The sequence below is a fragment of the Carettochelys insculpta genome, chromosome 12, assembly GCF_033958435.1.
Source record: "Carettochelys insculpta isolate YL-2023 chromosome 12, ASM3395843v1, whole genome shotgun sequence".
Taxonomy (NCBI): Eukaryota; Metazoa; Chordata; order Testudines; family Carettochelyidae; genus Carettochelys; species Carettochelys insculpta.
This window is the reverse complement of record NC_134148.1, coordinates 45910595-45936960: the sequence shown is the minus strand read 5'-3', so window position 1 is coordinate 45936960 and position 26366 is coordinate 45910595. Positions and strand designations below refer to the sequence as shown.

The 26366-nt window shown below is 66.1% G+C and overlaps 2 protein-coding genes across 9 annotated transcripts in view; both read left to right on the top strand.

Annotated features, from left to right (window-relative positions):
* The window catches only part of MAN2A2 (mannosidase alpha class 2A member 2), a 62682-nt gene extending 44677 nt beyond the window's left edge, over nt 1-18005 (top strand). For 5 of the 7 annotated variants that reach the window (XM_075006440.1, XM_075006439.1, XM_075006437.1 and 2 more), the window contains 9 exons: nt 195-431; nt 630-746; nt 900-1014; nt 1109-1242; nt 1771-1912; nt 5824-5957; nt 6712-6906; nt 16206-16316; nt 17383-18005. In XM_075006440.1, coding sequence (XP_074862541.1) covers nt 195-431; nt 630-746; nt 900-1014; nt 1109-1242; nt 1771-1912; nt 5824-5957; nt 6712-6906; nt 16206-16316; nt 17383-17538 — 1341 coding nt within the window. In that variant the 3' untranslated portion in view covers nt 17539-18005. Of the gene's footprint in view, nt 1-194; nt 432-629; nt 747-899; nt 1015-1108; nt 1243-1770; nt 1913-3628; nt 3752-5823; nt 5958-6711; nt 6907-7587; nt 7669-16205; nt 16317-17382 lie in introns of those variants that run through there. The other 2 variants (XR_012647092.1, XM_075006441.1) reach the window with 2 other exon arrangements.
* Nucleotides 18006-18148: 143 nt separating this feature from the next.
* Nucleotides 18149-24973, top strand: LOC142019476 (protein shisa-like-1a). 2 transcript variants are annotated; one of them, XM_075006444.1, is made up of 3 exons: nt 18149-20989; nt 22348-22561; nt 23766-24973. In XM_075006444.1, the coding sequence occupies exons 1-3, from the start codon at nt 20806-20808 to the stop codon at nt 23881-23883; spliced, it is 516 nt and encodes a 171-aa protein (XP_074862545.1). In that variant the 5' UTR covers nt 18149-20805; the 3' UTR covers nt 23884-24973. The 2 variants fall into 2 exon arrangements, with proteins under 2 accessions (XP_074862545.1, XP_074862544.1); XM_075006443.1 differs by having other exon boundaries at nt 18579-20989; nt 23682-24973.
* The last annotated feature ends 1393 nt before the right edge of the window (nt 24974-26366 follow it).

Below are 26366 nucleotides of genomic sequence, written 5' to 3'. Positions count from 1 at the left end.
CTGTAACTCCGCCCACCAACGTGATACAGGCACGTGAGTAGCACACGTAGATTCAGGGCACCCTCAGCTTTCACTGGACCCCGACCCCATACTTGGTCTCAGTAGATACTATGGACGCATTAAATGGCTTCCACATCCAGCAGAACAATCCAGTCCCGTCACACCCCCACTCACGTCTTCCCTCTCACGAGCAGGTGTCCGTCATGACCCGGCTGCCCGCCCTGGGCCTCAGCACCCTGCAGCTGTACAAGTCATTTGACAGCCACAGCACCCTGCCCTCGTCTGTGCGCCTCCACCTGCAAGGGCGCGACCTGACCGTGCGGCCGCGGAACGCCTTCCCCGTGCGCCTCATCCCCGCCGCTGCCGAGGACTTCTGCCTGGAGAACCCGCACATGCAGGCCTGCTTCTCAGGCCGCAGTGGGCTGCTGCAGGTGAGCCGGGGCCATGGGCCTGGTGCCCAGGGGCTCACTGCCTGCCTGGCCTGCTGCAGGTAAGCCAGGGTCGGTGGGGGCCACAGGGCTGGCACCTGGGGGCTCTGTGTCCACCTGGCCTACAGGTGAGCTGGGGCCGGCGGGGGCTGAAGGGCTGGTGCCCGGGGCTCAGTGTCCACCTGGCCTGCTGTCTTGCAGAGTGTCCGGCGGGCTGGGGAGCAGCACAGGCTGAGCACCGAGTTCCTCATCTATGGCACCAGGAGCGCTAAGGACAAGAGCGGGGCCTACCTCTTCCTGCCCGACGGCGAGGCCAAGGTACGGCGCATGGGACCCCAGCGCCCTGGGAGCAGCAGGGGACTGAGGCCTGGGGAGGGGGCTGGTTGGATGGGTGGGATCCAGGGGATGGGCACCGGGTGCGAGACCTCATGCCTGTTGCACCAGTGTCAGGCTGCCCCCTTCCCTCCTCAGTCCTACGCCCCCAAGGAGCCACCAGTGGTGCGGGTGACCGAGGGACCCTTCTTCTCGGAGGTGGCCAGCTACTTCCCCCACGTGCAGCAGGTGGTGCGGCTCTACAACGTGCCAGGTAAGCCCGGCAGCAGCTGCAGCAGACGGCCTGGGTGTTCTGCCACTCAGCCCCTGGTCCCCTGCCAGGAGGTCTCAGGCCCTCTGCTTCACAGGTGTGGAGGGCCTGTCCCTGGACATGTCCTGCCTGGTGGACATCCGGGACCATGTCAACAAGGAGATGTCCCTGCGCATCAGCACCAGCATCGCCAGCGAGGACGTCTTCTTCACCGACCTCAACGGCTTCCAGGTGCCTGCAGGCGGGACTGCCTCCAGGGCAACTCCCCCGCCCGACTGGGCATCTCCCCTGCCAGGACAGAGCCAATACCCAGCCGAGCCTAGCAGTGCCTTGCCGCCTGCTGGGCCTCCCCTCTTCCAGCCCCCTGCAGCGACACCCTCGCCTGCCTGTGGGGCATCTCCCAGCCCCCCAAGTGTCACCCTCGTCTGCCCGCCCACCTGGTATCTCCCAGCCCCCACAAGTGTCACCCTCGTCTGCCCACATGGTATCTCCCAGCCCCCCCAAGTGTCACCCTTATCTGCCCACATGGTATCTCCCAGCCTCCCCAGTGTCACCCACGCCCACCCACGTGGTGTCTCCCAGCCCCCCAAGTGTCACCCTCGCCCGCCTGTGTGTTCTTCCCGGCCCCACGAGGCAGCTCCCCCTGCACCTGCTGGGCCTCGGGCTGCTCGGGGCCCCGCTTGCTGCCGCCCGTGGGGGCCGGCGTGGGAGGAGCGCGAAGGGGTGCGGAGCTGGGGGGTGATCTCGCCTGTTCTGCAGATCCAGCCGCGCAGGTTCCTGAAGAAGCTGCCTCTCCAGGCCAACTTCTACCCCATGCCAGCCATGGCCTACATCCAGGACCCACACAGCCGCCTGACCCTGCACACGGCCCAGGCCCTGGGGGTGTCCAGCCTGCGCAGTGGTGAGGGGTTGGGGCACCCATGCAGGGGCAGTGCCCACAGCCCAGCTCCCCCGGGGGGCAGCACCTGCCTGGGCCCCGCTCTCACCTGCTCCTGGCTGCCAGCTGCAGGAAGCAGGGCCGGGGCCTCTCCCCAGCAGTCGGGGCTGGCCCATTGCCCCAGGGCGGTGCCAGGCACTGTGCTGCCAGGCAGGGGGTGGCAGGGGGCTCTCCCCAGGGCAGTGCGAGGCACTGTGCTGCCAGGCAGGGGGTGGCAGGGGGCTCTCCCCAGGGCAGTGCGAGGCACTGTGCTGCCAGGCAGGGGGTGGCAGGGGGCTCTCGCCAGGGCAGTGCCCCAGGGAGGTGCTGCCAGGCAGGGGTGGCAGGGGGCTCTCCCCAGGGCAGTGCCCCAGGGAGGTGCTGCCAGGCAGGGGGTGGCAGGGGGCTCTCGCCAGAGCAGTGCCAGGCACTGTGCTGCCAGGCAGGGGGTGGCAGGGGGCTCTCGCCAGAGCAGTGCAAGGCACTGTGCTGCCAGGCAGGGGGTGGCAGGGGGCTCTCCCCAGGGCAGTGCGAGGCACTGTGCTGCTAGGCAGGGGGTGGCAGGGGGCTCTCGCCAGGGCAGTGCCCCAGGGAGGTGCTGCCGGGCAGGGGTGGCAGGGGGCTCTCCCCAGGGCAGTGCAAGGCACTGTGCTGCCAGGCAGGGGGTGGCAAGGGGCTCTCCCCAGGGCAGTGCGAGGCACTGTGCTGCCAGGCAGGGGGTGGCAGGGGGCTCTCCCCAGGGCAGTGCGAGGCACTGTGCTGCCAGGCAGGGGGTGGCAGGGGGCTCTCGCCAGGGCAGTGCCCCAGGGAGGTGCTGCCGGGCAGGGTGTGGCAGGGGGCTCTCCCCAGGGCAGTGCAAGGCACTGTGCTGCCAGGCAGGGGGTGGCAGGGGGCTCTCCCCAGAGCAGTGCAAGGCACTGTGCTGCTAGGCAGGGGGTGGCAGGGGGCTCTCGCCAGGGCAGTGCCCCAGGGAGGTGCTGCCGGGCAGGGGTGGCAGGGGGCTCTCCCCAGGGCAGTGCAAGGCACTGTGCTGCCAGGCAGGGGGTGGCAGGGGGCTCTCCCCAGGGCAGTGCGAGGCACTGTGCTGCTAGGCAGGGGGTGGCAGGGGGCTCTCGCCAGGGCAGTGCCCCAGGGAGGTGCTGCCAGGCAGGGTGTGGCAGGGGGCTCTCGCCAGGGCGGCCCCAGGGCCTGTGCTGCAGAGCTGCCTTTGTGATAATGAGGCCCTGACTCTCCCGGGTGAGGCGCCCTGTGTTCTGCTGTGTCTCATGGGGGCACTTCCCCAGCTCTGTGGGGAGAGGTCCCCTCTGCCAATTGCTGCCCCAGCTGGTGCTGGAGCCCGAGCGGCCTCTCCCCCTCTGCAGCTTTGCTCCCTGCCCCCTCCTGCAGCAGGGCTGTCAGGGCCACTGTCATAGGAGGAAGATGTCAGGGCTCAGGTGTGGCCAGGCCCTGCTGGACCTGACACAGCAGCACACAGACACTCCGGGAAGCTTTGGGAGAATGTTGGGGATAACTTCTTGGTACAAGTGCTGATGGAACGACTAGGGCTGTGCACAACTTGACCTGCTGCTCACAAACAGGGAAGAACTAGTGGGAGAAATAGACGTGGGTGGCAACCTGGGCTGCAGAGACCGAGACGATAGGTTTCAGGATCCTGACAAATGGAAGAGGGGTGAGCAGTGACATACAGACCCTTGATTTCAGAAGAGCAGACTTCAACTTCATAGAATCACAGAATCACACAGAATCCCAGGGCTGGAAGGGACCTCAGGAGGTCATCTAGTCCAGCCCCCTGCCTAAAGCAGGATCAACGCCAACTAAGTCATCCCAGCCAGGACCTTGTCCAGCCAGCACTTAAAAACCTCAAGGGATGGAGAATCCACCACCTCTCTAGGCAACACATTCCAGTTCTTCACCACCCGCCTGGTGAAGTAGTTTTTCCTCATATCTAACCTACACCTCTCCCTCTTCAACTTCAGACCGTTGCTCCTTGTTCTGTCATCTGACACCACTGAGAACAGTTTCTCACCCTCCTCTTTAGAGCTCCCCTTCAGGAAGTTGAAGGCTGCTATTAAATCACCCCTAAGTCTTCTCTTCTGTAAACTAAACAAGCCCGAATCCCTCAGCCTATCCTCACAGGTCTTGTGCTCCAGACCCTTAATCATTTTTGCTGCCCTCCACTGCACCTGCTCCAGCACATCCACATCCTTTTTATACTGGGGGGCCCAAAACTAGAGAACTGTTGGGCAGGATCCCTTGGGAAGTGGATATGAAGGGGGAAGGGGAAAGGAGTTCAGAAGAACTGGCAGTATTTTAAAGAAAACTTACTGAAGGTGCAGGAACAAATAATCCTGCTGCATAGTAAGAAATGCAAATGTGATAGGCAACCAGCTTGGCTTACAAGGGAAATCTTTGGCAAGCTTAAACTCAGAAAGGTTGCATACAAGAAGCGGAATTTGGAAAGATGACTAAAGAGGAGTATAAATATACGGCTGGAGAATGCCAGGAAGTAATCAGGAAAGTGAAAGCACAGTTGGAACTGCAGCTGGCAAGGAATGAGAAGAGCAATAAGAAGGGTTTCTACAGGCATGTTAACAACCAGAGAGTTATCAGGGCAGGTGTGGGACCATTACTGGATGAGGGAGGTAACCTGGTGATAGGTGATGTGGGGAAGGCTGAAGTGCTCAAGGCTTTTTTTGCCTCAGTGTTAGAATCCTAGGGCTGGAAGGGACCTGAGGAGGTCATCTAGTCCAGCTCCTGCTTCAGGCAGGATCAACCCCCACTAAGGACTGTGAAGCAAGGACTTAAAAACCTCTAGGGATGGAGAATCCACCACTTCTCTCAGTGATGCATTCCAGTGCTTCACCTCCCTCCTGGTGAAATAGTTTTTCCTAATATCTAACCTACTTCCCCTCTGTAGCTTCAGACCATTGCTCCTTGTTCTGCCATGTGTTACCACTAAGAACAGCCTCTCTCCATCCTCTTTAGAGCTCCCCTTCAGGAAGTTGAAGGCTGCTATTAAATCACCCCTCAGTCTTCTCTTCTGCAAACTAGACAAGCCCAAATCCCTCAGCCTCTCCTCCTAGATCATGTGCTCCAGCCCCTGAATCATTTTCATTGCCCTCTGCTGAACCCTCTCCAATGCGTCTGCAACCTTTTTATACTGGGGTCACAGAACTGGACACAATATTCCAGATGAGGCCTCACCAGTGCTGAGTAAAGGGGCATAATAACTTCTCTAGGTCTGCTGGAAATGCTTCTAATGCACCCCAACATGCCATTGGCCTTCTGGGCTCCAAGGGCACAGTGTTGACTCATATCCAGCCTCTCATCCACTGTAATTCCAGGTCCTTTTCTGCTGCTCTGCTACTTAGCCAGTTGGTCCCCAACCTGTAACAGTGCTCGGGATTCTTCTGTCCCAAGTGCAGGACTCTGCACTTCTTGGTGAACTTCACCAAAGGATTGGTTTTAGTTTACAGAAGAGAAGACTTAGGGGTGATTTAATAGCGGCCTTCAACTTCCTGAAGGGGAGCTCTAAAGAGGAGGGTGAGAAACTGTTCTCAGTGGTGTCAGATGGCAGAATAAGGAGGAATGGTCAGAAGTTGAAGAGGGAGAGGTGTAGGTTGGATATTAGGAAAAACTACTTCACCAGGCGGGTGGTGAAGCGCTGGAATGCGTTGCCTAGAGAGGTGGTGGATTCTCCATCCCTTGAGGTTTTCAAGTCCTGGCTGGACAAGGTCCTGGCTGGGATGGCTTAGTTGGGGTTGATCCTGCGTGAAGCAGGGGGCTGGACTAGACGACCTCCTGAGGTCCCTTCCAGCCCTGGGATTCTCTGATTCTATGACCCTTCCCCCTCGTGTCCCGGCCTTGCTGGACCCTTCCTCCCTTGTGCCTCGCAGGCCAGCTGGAGGTGATCCTGGATCGGCGCCTCATGCAAGATGACAACCGTGGCCTTGGCCAGGGGCTGAAGGACAACAAGCAAACCTGCAACCGGTTCCGCCTCCTGCTGGAGCGCCGCCGGACAGCCAACAAGGTGAGGGAGCTCTGCGGAGGGGCAGGGGTGCTGCAGCTGCTTGTGGCTGAGGTGCAGGGCTGAGCCCAGCTCTGTGGTGGGGGTGGGGGCAGAGGCTGAATGGAGAGCCCAGGGGCTACCTGTCTGCAGCCAGCGCCACACTTGCAGTCACCCTGGGGTGCTGGCAGACTTGGGGTTCCCTTCACTTGCACCCTGGCCTGCTGTGGGGCAGCAGGTGCTGAGCACTTGGAGGAGGGGCTGCAGTTAGCCTGGGCCAGGCACAGAGTTTCCCGAGTGCTGCATTGGGTGCTTGGCCATGGGCTCTTCCAACCATGGCTGTTCTCGTTCACTCTCCCTGCTCCCGCCGGGCACCCCAGGGCTCCAGCTTCTTTTCCAAACTGGTGTCCGTGTTCCCGGCCTGGCCTGCGCAAGGCCTCTGGATCAGCAGTGCAGAGGTACCGCTGGCGCGTGCTGGCTGGGGCCACCGGGGCCCTGGCCCACCTCTAGCCTGAGCAGTAGATTAGGCCTGTGTGCGGTGCACGGGATGGAGGGCTGGCCTGCTGCAGAGAAGGGGGCTTTTGCCTGCCTGGGTGAGGGGGTTGCTGCTGTCCAGGCGTCCTGCTCCCCATGCTGCCTGCATCAGGAGTTGCAGGGAGCCCCACATGGCTCACTGCTGGGGAATTCCCTCACCCAGGAGGTTCTGGCCAGGGTCCCTGCCAGCGCCAGGTTGGGACTGCCCCAGGCCCTTCAGCTCAGTTGGTTGCTCTTGTTGCAGGTGCAGGACAGTCGTCCAGTCAGCTTCCCCTCTCTGCTGAGTCACATAACCTCCATGCACCTGAACGCGGAGGTGTTGGTGATGCCTGTGGCCCAGGAGAAGCCAGCACCCCCAGCCCTACACTCCTTCTGGCCCCTTGCAGCTGCTGTCCCCTGTGACTTCCACATCCTGAACCTGCGGACGCTGCAGGCGGAGGTGAGAGCCCAGCTGCCTTGCCGTGGGCACCACCCATCCGCATGGCCTGGGCAGCGCTGAGCTCAGATCTCCTGTTCCCAGCAGGCTTAGCCCTGGGGCCAGGTGCTCAGGGCAGTTGTACCCCCTGCCTGGGGCTGAACTGAGTAATTACCTGCCTGGCACTGAGGTGGGAGGTTCCCAGGCCCTGCACCCCATCCGCCAGCAGAGGTGACTCGTTCCATGGGGAGAACAGAAGGGTTATTAGGCGACAGGGACACAGCATAGAACAGACTTGTCAGCACAGGAACCAGAAGCCATCAGTACAACCCATCTGGGGGAGAGGGGCCCGGAGGAGCCAGAGCTCCCTGCAATTCGAGCTAGCTGAGACTGCCTGGCCCAGTCTCTGGCCTTTGTCCTGCTCTAGGGGGCTCTAGAGGGAGCTCTGGAAATTACAGACCACTAAGTCGAACCTCACTACCCGGCAAATTAGTTGAAACAAAAGTAAAGAATAAATTGTCAGGCATGTGGGAGAATGTGAGCGAAAGTCAGCATGGCTACCGTAAAGGGCAGCCCTGTCCGACCAACCCATTAGAGTTCTTGGAAGGGGTCAGGAAACTTGCAGACAGGGGGACCCAGTACATACATTGAATTTCCAGAAAGCCTTTGACAAGGTCCCTCCCCAAAGGCTCTTGTGTAAATTAGGTTGTCATGGGAGAAGAGGGAACATCCTTTCATGGACTGAGAACTGGTGAAAAGGCAGGAAACAAACAGCAGAAATAAATGGTAAACTTTCTAAATGAAAAAGGGTAACGAGTGGTGTTCCCCAAGAGTCAGTCCTAGGACCAGGGAGGAAGGATGCTGGGGAGATGGGGTGTGTAGGCTGCAGGTTGAGGGGATGCTGGGAGGACAGGAGGGGTGTGTGGGTTGCAGCGTGGGGGGGATGCTAGGAGGACAGGAGGGGTGCGGGATGCAGGCTGGGGAGATGCTGGGAGGACATGAGGGGTCTGGGATGCAGGCTGGGGGGATGCTGGGAGAACAGGACGGGTGCGGGATGCAGGCTGGGGGGATGCTGGGAGGACAGGAGGGGTACAGGATGCAGGCTGGGGGGATGCTGGGAGGACAGGAGGGGTGCGGGATGCAGGCTGGGGGGATGCTGGGAGGACAGGAGGGGTGTGGGATGCAGGCTGGGGGGATGCTGGGAGGACAGGAGGGGTGCGGGATGCAGGCTGGGGGGATGCTGGGAGGACAGGAGGGGTCTGGGATGCAGGCTGGGGGGATGCTGGGAGCACAGGAGGGGTGCGGGATGCAGGCTGGGGGGATGCTGGGAGCACAGGAGGGGTGCGGGATGCAGGCTGGGGGGATGCTGGGAGGACAGGAGGGGTGCGGGATGCAGGCTGGGGGGATGCTGGGAGGACAGGAGGGGTGTGGGATGCAGGCTGGGGGGATGCTGGGGGGACAGGAGGGGTGCGGGATGCAGGCTGGGGGGATGCTGGGAGGACATGAGGGGTCTGGGATGCAGGCTGGGGAGATGCTGGGAGGACATGAGGGGTCTGGGATGCAGGCTGGGGGGATGCTGGGAGAACAGGACGGGTGCGGGATGCAGGCTGGGGGGATGCTGGGAGGACAGGAGGGGTGCGGGATGCAGGCTGGGGGGATGCTGGGAGGACAGGAGGGGTTCGGGATGAAGGCTGGGGGGATGCTGGGAGGACAGGAGGGGTGCGGGATGCAGGCTGGGGGGATGCTGGGAGCACAGGAGGGGTGCGGGATGCAGGCTGGGGGGATGCTGGGAGGACAGGAGGGGTGTGGGATGCAGGCTGGGGGGATGCTGGGAGGACAGGAGGGGTCTGGGATGCAGGCTGGGGGGATGCTGGAAGCACAGGAGGGGTGCGGAATGCAGGCTGGGGGGATGCTGGGAGGACAGGAGGGGTGCGGGATGCAGGCTGGGGGGATGCTGGGAGGACAGGAGGGGTGCGGGATGCAGCCTGGGGGGATGCTGGGAGCACAGGAGGGGTGCGGGATGCAGGCTGGGGGGATGCTGGGAGGACAGGAGGGGTTCGGGATGCAGGCTGGGGGGATGCTGGGAGGACAGGAGGGGTGCGGGATGCAGGCTGGGGGGATGCTGGGAGGACAGGAGGGGTGCGGGATGCAGGCTGGGGGGATGCTGGGAGGACAGGAGGGGTGCGGGATGCAGCCTGGGGGGATGCTGGGAGGACAGGAGGGGTGCGGGATGCAGGCTGGGGGGATGCTGGGGGGACAGGAGGGGTGCGGGATGCAGGCTGGGGGGATGCTGGGAGGACAGGAGGGGTGCGGGATGCAGGCTGGGGGGATGCTGGGAGGACAGGAGGGGTGCGGGATGCAGCCTGGGGGGATGCTGGGAGGACAGGAGGGGTGCGGGATGCAGCCTGGGGGGATGCTGGGAGGACAGGAGGGGTTCGGGATGAAGGCTGGGGGGATGCTGGGAGGACAGGAGGGGTGCGGGATGCAGGCTGGGGGGATGCTGGGAGGACAGGAGGGGTTCGGGATGCAGGCTGGGGGGATGCTGGGAGGACAGGAGGGGTGCGGGATGCAGCCTGGGGGGATGCTGGGAGGACAGGAGGGGTTCGGGATGAAGGCTGGGGGGATGCTGGGAGGACAGGAGGGGTGCGGGATGCAGGCTGGGGGGATGCTGGGAGGACAGGAGGGGTGCGGGATGCAGGCTGGGGGGATGCTGGGAGGACAGGAGGGGTGCGGGATGCAGGCTGGGGGGATGCTGGGAGGACAGGAGGGGTGCGGGATGAAGGCTGGGGGGATGCTGGGGGGACAGGAGGGGTGCAGGATGCAGGCTGGGGGGATGCTGGGAGGACAGGAGGGGTGCGGGATGCAGGCTGGGGGGATGCTGGGAGGACAGGAGGGGTGCGGGATGCAGGCTGGGGGGATGCTGGGAGGACAGGAGGGGTGCGGGATGCAGGCTGGGGGGATGCTGGGGGGACAGGAGGGGTGCGGGATGCAGGCTGGGGGGATGCTGGGAGCACAGGAGGGGTGCGGGATGCAGGCTGGGGGGATGCTGGGAGGACAGGAGGGGTGTGGGATGCAGGCTGGGGGGATGCTGGGAGGACAGGAGGGGTTCGGGATGCAGGCTGGGGGGATGCTGGGAGGACAGGAGGGGTGCGGGATGCAGGCTGGGGGGATGCTGGGGGGACAGGAGGGGTGCGGGATGAAGGCTGGGGGGATGCTGGGGGGACAGGAGGGGTGCGGGATGCAGGCTGGGGGGATGCTGGGGGGACAGGAGGGGTGCGGGATGCAGGCTGGGGGGATGCTGGGGGGACAGGAGGGGTGCGGGATGAAGGCTGGGGGGATGCTGGGGGGACAGGAGGGGTGTGGGATGCAGGCTGGGGGGATGCTGGGAGCACAGGAGGGGTGCGGGATGCAGGCTGGGGGGATGCTGGGGGGACAGGAGGGGTGCGGGATGCAGGCTGGGGGGATGCTGGGAGGACAGGAGGGGTGTGGGATGCAGGCTGGGGGGATGCTGGGAGGACAGGACGGGTTCGGGATGCAGGCTGGGGGGATGCTGGGAGGACAGGAGGGGTGCGGGATGCAGGCTGGGGGGATGCTGGGAGGACAGGAGGGGTGCGGGATGCAGGCTGGGGGGATGCTGGGAGGACAGGAGGGGTGCGGGATGCAGCCTGGGGGGATGCTGGGAGCACAGGAGGGGTGCGGGATGCAGGCTGGGGGGATGCTGGGGGGACAGGAGGGGTGCGGGATGAAGGCTGGGGGGATGCTGGGGGGACAGGAGGGGTGTGGGATGCAGGCTGGGGGGATGCTGGGAGGACAGGAGGGGTGCGGGATGCAGGCTGGGGGGATGCTGGGAGGACAGGAGGGGTGCGGGATGCAGGCTGGGGGGATGCTGGGAGGACAGGAGGGGTGCGGGATGCAGGCTGGGGGGATGCTGGGAGGACAGGAGGGGTTCGGGATGAAGGCTGGGGGGATGCTGGGAGGACAGGAGGGGTGCGGGATGCAGGCTGGGGGGATGCTGGGAGGACAGGAGGGGTGCGGGATGAAGGCTGGGGGGATGCTGGGAGGACAGGAGGGGTGTGGGATGCAGGCTGGGGGGATGCTGGGAGGACAGGAGGGGTGCGGGATGCAGCCTGGGGGGATGTTGGGAGCACAGGAGGGGTGCGGGATGCAGGCTGGGGGGATGCTGGGGGGACAGGAGGGGTGCGGGATGAAGGCTGGGGGGATGCTGGGGGGACAGGAGGGGTGTGGGATGCAGGCTGGGGGGATGCTGGGAGGACAGGAGGGGTGCGGGATGCAGGCTGGGGGGATGCTGGGAGGACAGGAGGGGTTCGGGATGAAGGCTGGGGGGATGCTGGGAGGACAGGAGGGGTGCGGGATGCAGGCTGGGGGGATGCTGGGAGGACAGGAGGGGTGCGGGATGAAGGCTGGGGGGATGCTGGGAGGACAGGAGGGGTGTGGGATGCAGGCTGGGGGGATGCTGGGAGGACAGGAGGGGTGCGGGATGCAGCCTGGGGGGATGTTGGGAGCACAGGAGGGGTGCGGGATGCAGGCTGGGGGGATGCTGGGGGGACAGGAGGGGTGCGGGATGAAGGCTGGGGGGATGCTGGGGGGACAGGAGGGGTGTGGGATGCAGGCTGGGGGGATGCTGGGAGGACAGGAGGGGTGCGGGATGCAGGCTGGGGGGATGCTGGGAGGACAGGAGGGGTGCGGGATGCAGGCTGGGGGGATGCTGGGAGGACAGGAGGGGTGCGGGATGCAGGCTGGGGGGATGCTGGGAGGACAGGAGGGGTGCGGGATGCAGCCTGGGGGGATGCTGGGGGGACAGGAGGGGTGCGGGATGCAGGCTGGGGGGATGCTGGGAGGACAGGAGGGGTTCGGGATGCAGGCTGGGGGGATGCTGGGAGGACAGGAGGGGTGCGGGATGCAGGCTGGGGGGATGCTGGGAGGACAGGAGGGGTTCGGGATGAAGGCTGGGGGGATGCTGGGAGGACAGGAGGGGTGTGGGATGCAGGCTGGGGGGATGCTGGGAGGGCAGGAGGGGTGCGGGATGCAGGCTGGGGGGATGCTGGGAGGACAGGAGGGGTGCGGGATGCAGGCTGGGGGGATGCTGGGAGGACAGGAGGGGTTCGGGATGAAGGCTGGGGGGATGCTGGGAGGACAGGAGGGGTGCGGGATGCAGCCTGGGGGGATGCTGGGGGGACAGGAGGGGTGCGGGATGCAGGCTGGGGGGATGCTGGGAGGACAGGAGGGGTTCGGGATGCAGGCTGGGGGGATGCTGGGAGGACAGGAGGGGTGCGGGATGCAGGCTGGGGGGATGCTGGGAGGACAGGAGGGGTTCGGGATGAAGGCTGGGGGGATGCTGGGAGGACAGGAGGGGTGTGGGATGCAGGCTGGGGGGATGCTGGGAGGGCAGGAGGGGTGCGGGATGCAGGCTGGGGGGATGCTGGGAGGACAGGAGGGGTGCGGGATGCAGGCTGGGGGGATGCTGGGAGGACAGGAGGGGTTCGGGATGAAGGCTGGGGGGATGCTGGGAGGACAGGAGGGGTGCGGGATGCAGGCTGGGGGGATGCTGGGAGCACAGGAGGGGTGCGGGATGCAGGCTGGGGGGATGCTGGGAGCACAGGAGGGGTGCGGGATGCAGGCTGGGGGGATGCTGGGAGGACAGGAGGGGTGCGGGATGCAGCCTGGGGGGATGCTGGGAGGACAGGAGGGGTGCGGGATGCAGGCTGGGGGGATGCTGGGAGGACAGGAGGGGTGCGGGATGCAGGCTGGGGGGATGCTGGGAGGACAGGAGGGGTGCGGGATGCAGGCTGGGGGGATGCTGGGAGGACAGGAGGGGTGCGGGATGCAGGCTGGGGGGATGCTGGGAGGACAGGAGGGGTGCGGGATGCAGGCTGGGGGGATGCTGGGGGGACAGGAGGGGTGCGGGATGCAGGCTGGGGGGATGCTGGGAGCACAGGAGGGGTGCGGGATGCAGGCTGGGGGGATGCTGGGAGGACAGGAGGGGTGTGGGATGCAGGCTGGGGGGATGCTGGGAGGACAGGAGGGGTTCGGGATGCAGGCTGGGGGGATGCTGGGAGGACAGGAGGGGTGCGGGATGCAGGCTGGGGGGATGCTGGGGGGACAGGAGGGGTGCGGGATGAAGGCTGGGGGGATGCTGGGGGGACAGGAGGGGTGCGGGATGCAGGCTGGGGGGATGCTGGGGGGACAGGAGGGGTGCGGGATGCAGGCTGGGGGGATGCTGGGGGGACAGGAGGGGTGCGGGATGAAGGCTGGGGGGATGCTGGGGGGACAGGAGGGGTGTGGGATGCAGGCTGGGGGGATGCTGGGAGCACAGGAGGGGTGCGGGATGCAGGCTGGGGGGATGCTGGGGGGACAGGAGGGGTGCGGGATGCAGGCTGGGGGGATGCTGGGAGGACAGGAGGGGTGTGGGATGCAGGCTGGGGGGATGCTGGGAGGACAGGACGGGTTCGGGATGCAGGCTGGGGGGATGCTGGGAGGACAGGAGGGGTGCGGGATGCAGGCTGGGGGGATGCTGGGAGGACAGGAGGGGTGCGGGATGCAGGCTGGGGGGATGCTGGGAGGACAGGAGGGGTGCGGGATGCAGCCTGGGGGGATGCTGGGAGCACAGGAGGGGTGCGGGATGCAGGCTGGGGGGATGCTGGGGGGACAGGAGGGGTGCGGGATGAAGGCTGGGGGGATGCTGGGGGGACAGGAGGGGTGTGGGATGCAGGCTGGGGGGATGCTGGGAGGACAGGAGGGGTGCGGGATGCAGGCTGGGGGGATGCTGGGAGGACAGGAGGGGTGCGGGATGCAGGCTGGGGGGATGCTGGGAGGACAGGAGGGGTGCGGGATGCAGGCTGGGGGGATGCTGGGAGGACAGGAGGGGTTCGGGATGAAGGCTGGGGGGATGCTGGGAGGACAGGAGGGGTGCGGGATGCAGGCTGGGGGGATGCTGGGAGGACAGGAGGGGTGCGGGATGAAGGCTGGGGGGATGCTGGGAGGACAGGAGGGGTGTGGGATGCAGGCTGGGGGGATGCTGGGAGGACAGGAGGGGTGCGGGATGCAGCCTGGGGGGATGTTGGGAGCACAGGAGGGGTGCGGGATGCAGGCTGGGGGGATGCTGGGGGGACAGGAGGGGTGCGGGATGAAGGCTGGGGGGATGCTGGGGGGACAGGAGGGGTGTGGGATGCAGGCTGGGGGGATGCTGGGAGGACAGGAGGGGTGCGGGATGCAGGCTGGGGGGATGCTGGGAGGACAGGAGGGGTTCGGGATGAAGGCTGGGGGGATGCTGGGAGGACAGGAGGGGTGCGGGATGCAGGCTGGGGGGATGCTGGGAGGACAGGAGGGGTGCGGGATGAAGGCTGGGGGGATGCTGGGAGGACAGGAGGGGTGTGGGATGCAGGCTGGGGGGATGCTGGGAGGACAGGAGGGGTGCGGGATGCAGCCTGGGGGGATGTTGGGAGCACAGGAGGGGTGCGGGATGCAGGCTGGGGGGATGCTGGGGGGACAGGAGGGGTGCGGGATGAAGGCTGGGGGATGCTGGGGGGACAGGAGGGGTGTGGGATGCAGGCTGGGGGGATGCTGGGAGGACAGGAGGGGTGCGGGATGCAGGCTGGGGGGATGCTGGGAGGACAGGAGGGGTGCGGGATGCAGGCTGGGGGGATGCTGGGAGGACAGGAGGGGTGCGGGATGCAGGCTGGGGGGATGCTGGGAGGACAGGAGGGGTGCGGGATGCAGCCTGGGGGGATGCTGGGGGGACAGGAGGGGTGCGGGATGCAGGCTGGGGGGATGCTGGGAGGACAGGAGGGGTTCGGGATGCAGGCTGGGGGGATGCTGGGAGGACAGGAGGGGTGCGGGATGCAGGCTGGGGGGATGCTGGGAGGACAGGAGGGGTTCGGGATGAAGGCTGGGGGGATGCTGGGAGGACAGGAGGGGTGTGGGATGCAGGCTGGGGGGATGCTGGGAGGGCAGGAGGGGTGCGGGATGCAGGCTGGGGGGATGCTGGGAGGACAGGAGGGGTGCGGGATGCAGGCTGGGGGGATGCTGGGAGGACAGGAGGGGTTCGGGATGAAGGCTGGGGGGATGCTGGGAGGACAGGAGGGGTGCGGGATGCAGCCTGGGGGGATGCTGGGGGGACAGGAGGGGTGCGGGATGCAGGCTGGGGGGATGCTGGGAGGACAGGAGGGGTTCGGGATGCAGGCTGGGGGGATGCTGGGAGGACAGGAGGGGTGCGGGATGCAGGCTGGGGGGATGCTGGGAGGACAGGAGGGGTTCGGGATGAAGGCTGGGGGGATGCTGGGAGGACAGGAGGGGTGTGGGATGCAGGCTGGGGGGATGCTGGGAGGGCAGGAGGGGTGCGGGATGCAGGCTGGGGGGATGCTGGGAGGACAGGAGGGGTGCGGGATGCAGGCTGGGGGGATGCTGGGAGGACAGGAGGGGTTCGGGATGAAGGCTGGGGGGATGCTGGGAGGACAGGAGGGGTGCGGGATGCAGGCTGGGGGGATGCTGGGAGCACAGGAGGGGTGCGGGATGCAGGCTGGGGGGATGCTGGGAGCACAGGAGGGGTGCGGGATGCAGGCTGGGGGGATGCTGGGAGGACAGGAGGGGTGCGGGATGCAGCCTGGGGGGATGCTGGGAGGACAGGAGGGGTGCGGGATGCAGGCTGGGGGGATGCTGGGAGGACAGGAGGGGTGCGGGATGCAGGCTGGGGGGATGCTGGGAGGACAGGAGGGGTGCGGGATGCAGGCTGGGGGGATGCTGGGAGGACAGGAGGGGTGCGGGATGCAGGCTGGGGGGATGCTGGGAGGACAGGAGGGGTGCGGGATGCAGGCTGGGGGGATGCTGGGAGGACAGGAGGGGTGCGGGATGAAGGCTGGGGGGATGCTGGGAGGACAGGAGGGGTGCGCAGGATGCAGGCCTCATGAACGAGCCATGGCCTGGTGTACCCAGTGGGACGGGTGCTGTGACATGCTTTGGGTGTTGGGTGTTGGCTTCATCCCCACGTTTCAGTGGGATCGGCTCAGCATCACTGTGACCGTGCCCAGTACAGCTCCCTGTGAGGATGGGTGGAGCCCTGGCAGCTCTTGGGGCTGAGTCAGGAGGGCGTGGGGGACCCCAGTGCTGGCAGTGCCTCACCCTGGGTGCAGGCGTCCAGAGCAGGTTTCATCTCGGTGCCCAGCGGCATGGCTGGCAGCGGCAGGGGAAGGGCCGGCTCGGATACTCCCAGGGCACTGCGCAGCGGGTACATCCAACGCAGCCACTGCATTCAGCCCCCGGCCCACGTACCTCCCAGTGGGGTCTCACACGCCTCTTCCCACCCCCAGGACGACTCGCTGCCCTCGGCCGAGACGGCGCTGATCCTGCACCGCAAGGGCTTCGACTGCGGCCTGGAGGCCAAACACCTGGGCTTTAACTGCACCACCAGCCAGGGCAAGGTGGGTCTGGCACTCGCCCAGTGCCGCCCCCAGCACCCCCCAGCGTCCCCCAGCCCCCCCCAGCACCCACCAGAATCCCCCTGGACAAGGTGGGTCTGGCACTCGCCCAGCACCGCCCCCCAGCGTCCCCCAACGAACCCCAGCATCCCCCAGCACCCCCCAGCACCCACCAGAATCCCCCTGGACAAGGTGGGTCTGGCACTTGCCCAGAGCCGCCCCCCAGCGCCCCCCAGCATCCTCCAGCGAACCCCAGCATCCCCCAGCACCCACCAGAATCCCCCCGGTCAAGGTGGGTCTGGCACTCGCCCAGCGCCTCCCCCAGCACCCCCCAGCACCCCCCCCCCAGGCAAGGTGGGTCTGGCACTCACCCAGTGCCGCCCCCAGCACCCCGCCGGGCAAGGTGGGTCTGGCACTCGCCCAGCGCCACCCCCAGCACCCCCCAGCGCCCCCCCCGGGCAAGGTGGGTCTAGCACTCGCACAGCACCCCTCAGCATCCCCCCAGGCAAGATGGGTCTGGCACTTGCCCAGCACCACCCCCAGTGCCCCCCAGCACCCCCCAGCACTCCCCAGCATCCCCCCGGGCAAGGTGAGTCTGGCACTCGCCCAGCGCCACCCCCAGCGCCCCCAGGATCTCCCTGGGCAAGGTGGGTCTGGCACTTGCCCAGCGCCACCCCCAGCACCCCCAGCATCCCCCCGGGCAAGGTGGGTCTGGCACTCGCCCAGCGCCACCCCCAGCATCCCCCCGGGCAAGGTGGGTCTGGCACTCGCCCAGCGCCACCCCCAGCGCCCCCAGCACCCCCCCGGGCAAGGTGGGTCTGGCACACGGCCAGCGCCAGCCCATCCTGCCACCTGATTTGGCCTGGTGGTGGTGTGGCAGGGCAGGGCCAGGCTGCGTGGAGGAAGCGCTGCCTGTGCTTGTGCTAGGGTGTGTCCCTGGGGCGCGAGCTCTCCGACAGACCCTGGCCTCCTCAGAGCCGGCTCCTCGCTCGCTGGCTGGGGCCGCCCCAGCACAGAGCTGGGCGCAGCCTGAGGTGCCAGCCCTCACCCCGGCCTCTCTCCTCTGCAGCTCTCCCTGGGGGGCCTGTGGCAGGGCTTGGAGCTGAGCTCCATGCAGCCGACCTCGCTGACGCTGCTGTACCCGCTGGGCGCCGCCTCCCCCAACAGCACTGTGATCTACATGGAGCCCATGGAGATTGCCACCTTCCGCCTCCACCTGGGGTAGTGCCCCGCTCAGGGTGGAGCCGGCTGCCAGGCCTGGGGGTGCTTCCCTGGGGGCAGACGCTGCCCAGGCCCCAGCCGCCTCCTTTATTTATTAAACCCTATTTGAAATCATAGAGCAGGTGGCCCGTGTGGGCCCAGGCCCCTCCCAGGGCTCAGCCTGGCGCTTGGTCCTGCCGGCCGGTGTCGCGCGTGTGGCAGGCTGGCCGCTGCGTTCCTGCCGGCAATGCCACTGCTCAGCCAGCAGCTTCCCTGGGGTGCAGGAGAGTCTGCCGACCCCCAGGAGATGGGCCGCTGCCCTGTCTGTGCCGTGCGGCAGGACTCCGTCCCCCCGCACGTAGTGGGGGAAGAGGGGCTCTGACTGGGGCGGGCCGGGGCTCTGGCTCCAATGGACACTGTATGGAACTGGCAGCTGTGAACTGCCTCTGTTGTCAGGAGCTTTTAGGCAAGAAAAGGCCTGTTTGCACCCAGCTTCGTGTCTGTTCTTTGCCTCCTGCTGCCGGGCAGCGCCCCCGGGCTGGGGGTGCCGTGGGGGACTGCCAAGGGCTCTGCCCCTCCTGTCCGTGACCAGCCGCGCCCACCTCTTCCCTGGCTGGCGCTAGTTTCCACCACCACTTCGATGGACAGTGAGCCCGGGCCTCACACAGAGAGGCCTCCCACCTGGGAGCCTGCAGGCCTGGCCCAGCCGGGGGGCTAAGGCGCAAGCGCCCTTCCCCCAGCCAAGGCCCTATAGGGGGCTGTGGGGCAAGCGCCCTTCCCCCAGCCAAGGCCCTATAGGGGGCTGTGGGGCAAGCGCCCTTCCCCCAGCCGAGGCCCTATAGGGGGCTGTGGGGCAAGCGCCCTTCCCCCAGCCGAGGCCCTATAGGGGGCTGTGGGGCAAGCGCCCTTCCCCCAGCCGAGGCCCTATAGGGGGCTGTGGGGCACGCCCTCCTCCCTCAGCCGAGGCCCTATAGGGGGCTGTGAGGCACGCGCTCCTCCCTCAGCCGAGGCCCTATAGGGGGCTGTGGGGCACGCGCCCCTCCCCCAGCCGAGGCCCTATAGGGGGCTGTGGGGCACGCGCCCCTCCCTCAGCCGAGGCCCTATAGGGGGCTGTGGGGCACGCGCCCCTCCCTCAGCCGAGGCCCTATAGGGGGCTGTGGGGCACGCGCCCCTCCCCCAGCCGAGGCCCTATAGGGGGCTGTGGGGCACGCGCCCCTCCCCCAGCCGAGGCCCTATAGGGGGCTGTGGGGCACGCGCCCCTCCCTCAGCCGAGGCCCTGCAGGGGGCTGTGGGGCACGCGCCCCTCCCTCAGCCGAGGCCCTGCAGGGGGCTGTGGGGCACGCGCCCCTCCCTCAGCCGAGGCCCTGCAGGGGGCTGTGGGGCACGCGCCCCTCCCTCAGCCGAGGCCCTATAGGGGGCTGTGGGGCACGCGCCCCTCCCCCAGCCGAGGCCCTGCAGGGGGCTGTGGGGCGCATGGCTCCTGCTGCGGGGGGCTGTTAGGAGCAGCGAGGGAAGGTTGGAAAAGGGGCTGTGCTGGTTCTTTCCGCGATGCCCGCGGCCCCCCGGAAGCTGTAGCTTGGTCGGGGCCACTCTCCCAGGCTGCGCTGTGCCCTGCCCGTGTGCCGGGGTGGCAGAGCACTCTGCCCTCTGGCTGCCTGCTGGGAACTCCCGCCCCACCCCAGGGCCGGAGCCAGCCTCTTCCTGGCCGCTGCCTGGCGGCCTGGGCAGAGCCGGCCAAACCTGGGGCGCGCTGTGGGGGGCGGAGCAGCAAGCGGGGGGGCAGGGTTCCCTGCTCGCAGCTCAGGTGTGGGGCGCCCATGGCTCTGGCAGCCGCCGCTGGTGGGGACAGAGGTGTCCGGGAACAGCCGGCGCCCGAGGGACTCCCAGGCCCTCTGTGGAGGAGAAGGGAGCAGGGCCTGCCTGTAGGGCAGGTTGTCCCATTGCCGCCTCCCCCAGGGGCTGCCAGTGCCCAGGAGAGCAGCAAGAGGGAGGCGGGTGGGGCTGCTCCAGGCTGGCAGTGCCGCTGCCCGGGCCTGGCTGTGGCTGGTGGGTCTGAGCAGCCCCTGCTGGGGACAGGGATCTGTGTGCCGGGGCAGCCTGTGCGCATGGCGGGTTGCCATGGAGCCAGCGTCCCAACCCGACCCGAGCGGTCCTGGCCTCCCCCAGGGCTAATTACGGCAAGGGGTGGGACAGCAGGTGCCTGCAGCTGCCCCCTGGGGCAGTGCTGGGCACAGCTCCCTGCCCAGGGCGCTGCAGGGCTGGGGCCTGCTGCGGGCAGCGCACGGGGGAGGCTCCTCCCCGGAGGCCCCATCCTGGGGCTGTGAGCCAGGGCGAGGGCAGCTGGGTGGCAAGGCTGGCGGGGTCCCAGCTGCCCCTGCACGTACCAGACCCTGGGGGTGGGGCTTGGGCTGGTGCTCCAGACACAGTGCTGCCCCTAATGCCCAGCTCCAGCGCCCGGGGGAGAGCTCAGGCCGTCTGCAGGCACTGGGGGAGGGACCCTGCTTCGGGCTGGCTGCTGTGTTAGTGCGTGTGGTGCTGGGGAGGGGCGGGCAGCCGTGGCCCTGGGAGCACTGAGCCCCTCCGTCTGCAGGGCGCCCTGAAGTGCAGCAATTAGCGGCTGGCTCTGCAGCAACCACTAATGGAGCCCCTGGCGGGAGGCCAAGGCCCTGCTGGCCGGGGCGGGGGCGGGGGCGGGGAGGAAAGCGCTTGTCCTGGGCTGCCTCTTCCTCGCCCTGCTTGGCAGGGTTCTTCTGAGCGACCATGTGGCTGTGCCCCCGCCCTGCTGTGACAGCTCTGCCCCATAGAACGTGGCCCTGGCGCGTGGGTTGCTCAGTGCTAGTCACGGGGCCGCACAGGAGACGGCTGCCCCCCGCCAGCCTTGCCCCCCAGCTGCACTCACACTGGCCCAGCAGGCCATGCCCTGTCCCATCCGCTCCCCTCCCGCGCAGCGTCGCAGGCTCAGTGCCCCAAGTCTGGCGTTATGAGCAGAACCTCCCAGGCACAGTCCAGCTCAGCCCATCTGCTCAGGCCGGCTGCACCGGGGCTCCTCTCTGGCCTGCTCAGCCTCTGCGCCAGTGACACCCAGCAAGGCAATGACTCTGCCTGGGGCAGTGCCCTGCGCCCCCTTTTCTGGCTGGCGAGTGGGCTGCGGGCTGCCAGCGACCAGCAGCCTCCTGCCCCGCAGGCGCTGTCTCCTGGAGATGCTCGTTAGTCATGCGCCCGCCTCCCTGGCTCGGCTGGGTCCCCGTGGACCTGGGCAGTGAGTGCAAGAGGCTCATGCGGTGAAGCCTTAATGGCGCTTGCTGGGACCCAGCTGGGGGCGGGGGCGGGGGCGGGGGCAGGAGGGGCCGTGGGTTCTCTTTCCTCAGAACAGAGCCTGCACTGCTCTGCCCAAGGCTCAGACGAGAAGATGCTGCACCCACTCCTGCTGGGGGTCCTCCTTGGCACGGCACTGCCTACCAGCTTCCTTGGCACAGGTAGGGCACCCCCTGCTCCCCAACCCCCTCAGCTCCCCGACCCCCTGGGCACAGGCATGGCACCCCCTTGGATCCCCAACCCCCGAGCACAGGCATGGTGCCCCCTCAGCTCCCCAACCCCTTTGGCACAGACCTGGCACCCCCTCAGCTCCCCAACCCCCTGGGCACAAGTATAGCCCCCCCCTTCGGCTCTCCAACCCCCTCGGCACAGGCTCGGTGCCCCCTCGGCTCCCCAACCCCCTCAATACAGGCACGGTGCCCCCTTGGCTCCTCAGGCCCCTGGGCGCAGGCACAGTGCTCCCATCAGCCACTGAAGTGCCCTGGGTTCCCCCCGTGGGAGCACCATGCTGTTCACTGCTCAGTGGGAGTGGGTGTGCAGTGAGCCCCGAGGGGGTGGTGCAGGGTGGGGTGCAGGTGTGATTGACAGTGCCTTGGGAGCCTCTTGTGTGGGTGTGTGTCCAGCAGTGGGGTGCTGCTCTGGGGGTGCGCCAGAGCGGGGGAGTTCCCAGCTGGCTGGGAGGCTGGGGCACATTTTTCTTGCACTTCTGTCCCCCCACCTGGCCCCTCCAGGCAATGGCAGATTAATGTAGGGCCCCCAAACTGGATTGTGGGAGACCACTGCCACGGTGCCAGGTGTCCTTGTGGGCCCTGTGGGACGGGCACTTTGCCTGCTTCACTACAGGCAGCTGCACTCTGCAAGCCAGCCATGCCAGAGCGTGCGACACCAGGCACTGGGGGTGGGGGGTCAGTGGCATAGGCTGGCATGGTTTGCTGCTCAGGTCCTCCGGCACCCCTCAGGGCTTGGTGATCAGGGTCACAGCCCCGGGGCTGAGCACCCTGCCCTGCCATGGCCAACACTAGGGGCCCACAGGCAGCCACCAGCCGGCTGCACTTGGCCCATGAGGGAGGTAAAGGTACCGTGTGCATGGGCGGGTGAGTCGCTTAGGCTGGGGCGCTGCTCAGCCTCACTGTGTGCAGCGGGTCCTAGGGCAGGACTCAGCGAGCTGCCCCATGCCGAGCCCTGCTGGGAGCCCTGCTAGAGCCCCTGCCTGGCATGCAGGACGGCTCTCCCCAGCCCCTCCCCACAGAGGCCTGGGAAGCTCCAGCCAGTCAGTGCATGTGGGCAGAGTTGGGACTGAGGACACCCTGGGGCTCTGGTGTGGGGCTGCCACTGCTCAGTGTGATGCTTCCCCCAGAGCTCATTGCTGGGCTCTGAACCCAGTTCTGCCAGCAGAGGGGGCGCTCCAGCACTGGTGGCAGTTGTAGGCTGTTATCTGCATGCCTGCAGTAGCTTGCCAAGCTCTTGCACTCGGCCTGTCTTGTGAGTAGTCACTGAAGGCTGCGACTTCCCCTTGCAGCCTCGGCCTGCAACCTGCACCTCTGTGAGGGATATCCCAGCCCTGATGGGCGCTACCACTCCGGCTTCTACTGCCCACGCCTCACTGACCCCCCTGCACACAGGTACTGCTGCCGCCCCGGAGGCCAGGCGCTAAAATCCTGCTGCTCCCAGCCCCAGCTTGAGAGCCTGAGGAGGGTCAATCTGTCTAACGCCCCCACCCTGGCCAGCCTCAGGTAAGCAGCAGCAGGTCTGTGCCTGCACTTGGGGGAGGTGAGCGGCTGCTTCAGGTGCTAATGCCGGCTCAGCTGGGTGTGCACCCATGGACGTGAGTCATGGCCTGCACTGTGTGTCACTAATGCTAGCGCAGTGCATGCTGGCAGGCAGGCAGGCAGGCAGGCTCTAGGGAGCGGCACAGCCTGAAGCCCAAGAGGGCTTTCCACGAGCCAAACCCCGGCAGGAACGCTGCCGGGCAGGGGCTGCATCACCACTCCCCAGGATGCGTGCCAGCGGTGCACGCACAGCTCTGGCTGCCCCAGCTCAGGAAGGGTGGGTTAGAACTGGCAAGGGTGCCGAGAAGTGCCCAGCCGGGCTCAGGGCCTTGGACCAGGACTGCTCAGCTGACAACTACGGGGAGAGGGGATGGAGGGCTGCGAGGTGACTGGTGCTGAGCCAATGCGTAAGGAAGTGCCCGTTACGCCGTCCCCTAACACACGACCCAGGGCTCACGAGGGAGACAAACGGGCAGCGGGTTCAAAACGAGCCAAAGGAAGGATTCTTCTCCGCAGGCGTGGCGCTCCCCGACGAGGGTGTTGGGAAAGCCAAGCAGCTAACTGGGTCCAAAACCTTTGAGCCGTTTCGCGTGGCTCTGCCATCGATGGCTGACAGCGAAGATGAGCCCCTAGCCCTCTGCCTGGCCACAGCTAGCACTGGATGGTGGGACGGATCCATTGAAACTGTGTTCATTCCCTCCGAAGCATCCGGCCACAGTCAGAGTCCCAGGGCTAGAGGAACCATTGCCCTGCCCCAGTTCTTACACTGTAGAGAGCCCTGCCCGTCTCATCCAGCCGAGTTTCCAGAGCTCAGAACAGGCATTAGTGACTCAGGACTGGCCGTGTTTGCCAGCGGCATCTGAAAAGCAAGGTGACCATGGGCAGTGCCTTCTCTGAGCACTCTGGTCTGTGCGTTCCCCTAGCGTCACGCAGGGGAAGATATGTGAATTGGGCAGGGCTGCCAAGGGCACCCAGTAGTGTCTGGATGGGGAACTGCATGGCACGGTTCCCCTGGCACAGGGAGCTACCCCCCAGGAGCAGTATCATGCCCAGTGTCACAGCTGTTGCCTTGTGCCTTCCCCAGGAACCCACTGCCCCTGCTGGCTGTGGGGCTCTACGGCCTCCTCGTCCTCACACTCATGACGCTCGACTTCCTCCACTTCTGCAGACTCAACCGGCTGCGTTTCTACAGCGGCCTGGGCAGCTCCTTCCTGCATCGCTGCCTGCAGCCCAGCCCAGCGCCAGCGCCAGGAGAGAGCCAGCAGCAGCCCGGAGAGCCGGTGTGAAGAGCAGGTGCTGCAGTGACTGCAGTGTGAAGAGCGGGCGTGGGGCTGAGATCAGGACCCGGCAAAAAGCCCCCTTGGCCTGGCCTAGATAAAGCTGTGTGACAGGCTGAACCCTGGCCGAGTCTTCTGTCTGGAACGTGGTCCCCCGGTGTGGGTGGGGGGAGGCTTGGAGTCGCATGCTGGCACAAGCTGGGCAGCGCTGGGTTCCCCTGGCCCTGGCCCATGGGGCCGTTGTGTTCAGGGACCCTGGGCTCCTTGGTCACAGGGTAAAGGTGGCAGCTGGCTGCACATGGCCCTTCCCATTCTCTGCTGGTTGGGCTCAAGCCCCTCCTGAGCGCTGAAGGCTGTGGGCAGGTGCCTGGCTTCTCCTGGGCCTGCCCAGCTGCTGCAGACCTCTCAAGGGAGCATGGGAGGGACACCAGCGCCATGTGCGATGGGCCTCGGGATGTGCGTGCACACATGGGTGTGGGTGTGTGTGAGGGGTGTGGGCACACGCGTAAGCGAGGTGTGCAGGGCGTGGGCCCCTGGGGGTGAGGTGTGTGCCCAGGGACGTGCCCATGGGATACATGTGCGAACACCTGTGCGTGTGGGTGTGTAAGGTGGGCACATGCAGGGTGTGGGCCCTGGTGTGAGGCATGTGTGCAGGGACATGTGCCCATGGGGGGTATGTGTGCAAACACCTGTGTGTTTGTGTTAGGTGAGCATGTGCAGGGTGTGGGCCCTGGGTGTGAAGTGTGCCCTGAGGTACGTGTGCCCATGGGGTATGTGTGCATGTGATGGAGTGGGGGATACCTGTGTGTACCTGAGAGGCTCACAGAAGGTGGGGCTCCTGCTGAGGGTAACCTGACGACCAGGTGACACCTCTGGGCTGCAGACAAAGGGGGGGGTGGAGCCGGAGGGGTTTGAACTGGAACTGGGAGTTGGAAGCAGTGAGTCTGGGCTGGGAGAAAGAGAGACAAAGGAGGGGGCCAGGCCCCGGCTCTGGGGGCCCTTGGGGCCTCCTCTCCCCAGCATGGATGGGACTGGCTGTCTCTGCCAGCTGCACTGACTCCTCTGTACCACACTGTGTCCTGTCGGCTAATAAACCCGCTGTTCTCCTGCCGAGTGAGAGTCACTCCTGCCTGTGGCTGGGGGGCAGAGCTTGGGGACCCCTGAACCCCACCACAGTGCAAACACCTGTGCATTTGGGTGTGTAAGGTGAGCATGTGCAGGGCGAGGGCCCTGGGTGTGAAGCATGTGTGTGATGGAGTCGGGGGAGTGCATGTGTGAGTCAGGCTGGATGTCCGAGGCAAGCAGCAGCTCCCAGTGGTTAAGGATGACCCTGGGGCTACAACCGGCAGGTAACACCTCTGCTCTGAACAAAGAGGAGGGAGGAGCCGAGCTGGGTTTTTGAATCCGGGTCAGCAGTTGGGAAGCGGGGGAAAGAGGAGCTGGAAGGCAGCCAGCCTGAGGAGGGGGAAAGCTACACCCCAGAGGGGCACCCCTCGGGGTCTTCCCTCCAGGACGAGTTGGAAGGACTGTCTCTGGCTGCTTTGCTGTCGCTTCTGTGAGAAACTGGGCATCTGTTGCCTAATAAACCTTCTGTTGTCCCTGCTGAGTGAGAGTCACTCCTGCCAGCAGACGGGGTGCAGTGCAGGGGGACCCCTGAACCCCATCACACTGGTGTTAGAAGTGGGATGCACTGCACCCACGGATGAGCTCCGAGCAGTAGCTGTCTGAGCACAAGAGAAAGAAGGAGCCTCACAAGAGCCAGAGGGGGAGCAGAGCAATTCCTGCAGCTGCTGCTGGTGAGTGGATACCCCAGGAGGCAGCGGGGGATGGATTATACCCGACTCCTGAAGGCAGAGCTAGCGGGGCTGTGCAGAGAGAGGGGCCTGACCGTGGGGAAGACGACCAAGGCCCAGCTGATTGCCCAGCTGGAAGAGAATGACCGATCCGGGGGGGCAGAGCCTGTCCCGGCAGAAAGTGGCTGGTCAGCTCAGGCTCAACGCTGTCAGACAGATGCGGTGCCTGCCAGGTCGCACTCAGCTAGCGGTGGTCCATCACGGGCAGAGTTCCCCGCCACAGAGCTGCGACGGCTGGAGCTCGAGGTGAAATTAAAAGAACTGGAAGCTCAGGAACGGCAGAGGGAACATGAGCTCCAGGAACGGGAAAGAGAGCGTGAGCACGAGTGCCAAGAACGGGAAAGAGAGTGTGAGCACGAGCGCCAGCTACAAGAGAGACAGCGGGAGGAGAAAGAACGAGAATGGGAGGAGAGAGAGCGAGAGCGGAAGCATGAGCGAACCATGGCAGAGGCGAGACGCCAAGAGGCCCCAGCTGCGGTAAGTGGGGAGAGGGCCAGACGGATCGGGGTGGCCAGTCACTTGGAGACGCGTGTGCTGGCCCAGTGTCAGGACCCAGGGGACATGGACGAGTTCCTTACCGCCTTTGAGCGAGCCTGTGAGTTGCATGAGGTTCCCCCAGATGAGTGGCTCCGGCACCTC

What these genes read in the sequence shown, in the direction of transcription:
- LOC142019476 (XM_075006443.1), top strand. Translation starts at nt 20,806, where the DNA reads ATGGCGCTTGCTGGGACCCAGCTGGGGGCGGGGGCGGGGGCGGGGGCA. An exon ending in TACCAGCTTCCTTGGCACAG is followed by an intron (nt 20,990 to 22,347) that starts GTAGGGCACCCC and finishes TTCCCCTTGCAG; the next exon opens with CCTCGGCCTGCAACCTGCAC. An exon ending in CCCACCCTGGCCAGCCTCAG is followed by an intron (nt 22,562 to 23,681) that starts GTAAGCAGCAGC and finishes TGCCTTCCCCAG; the next exon opens with GAACCCACTGCCCCTGCTGG.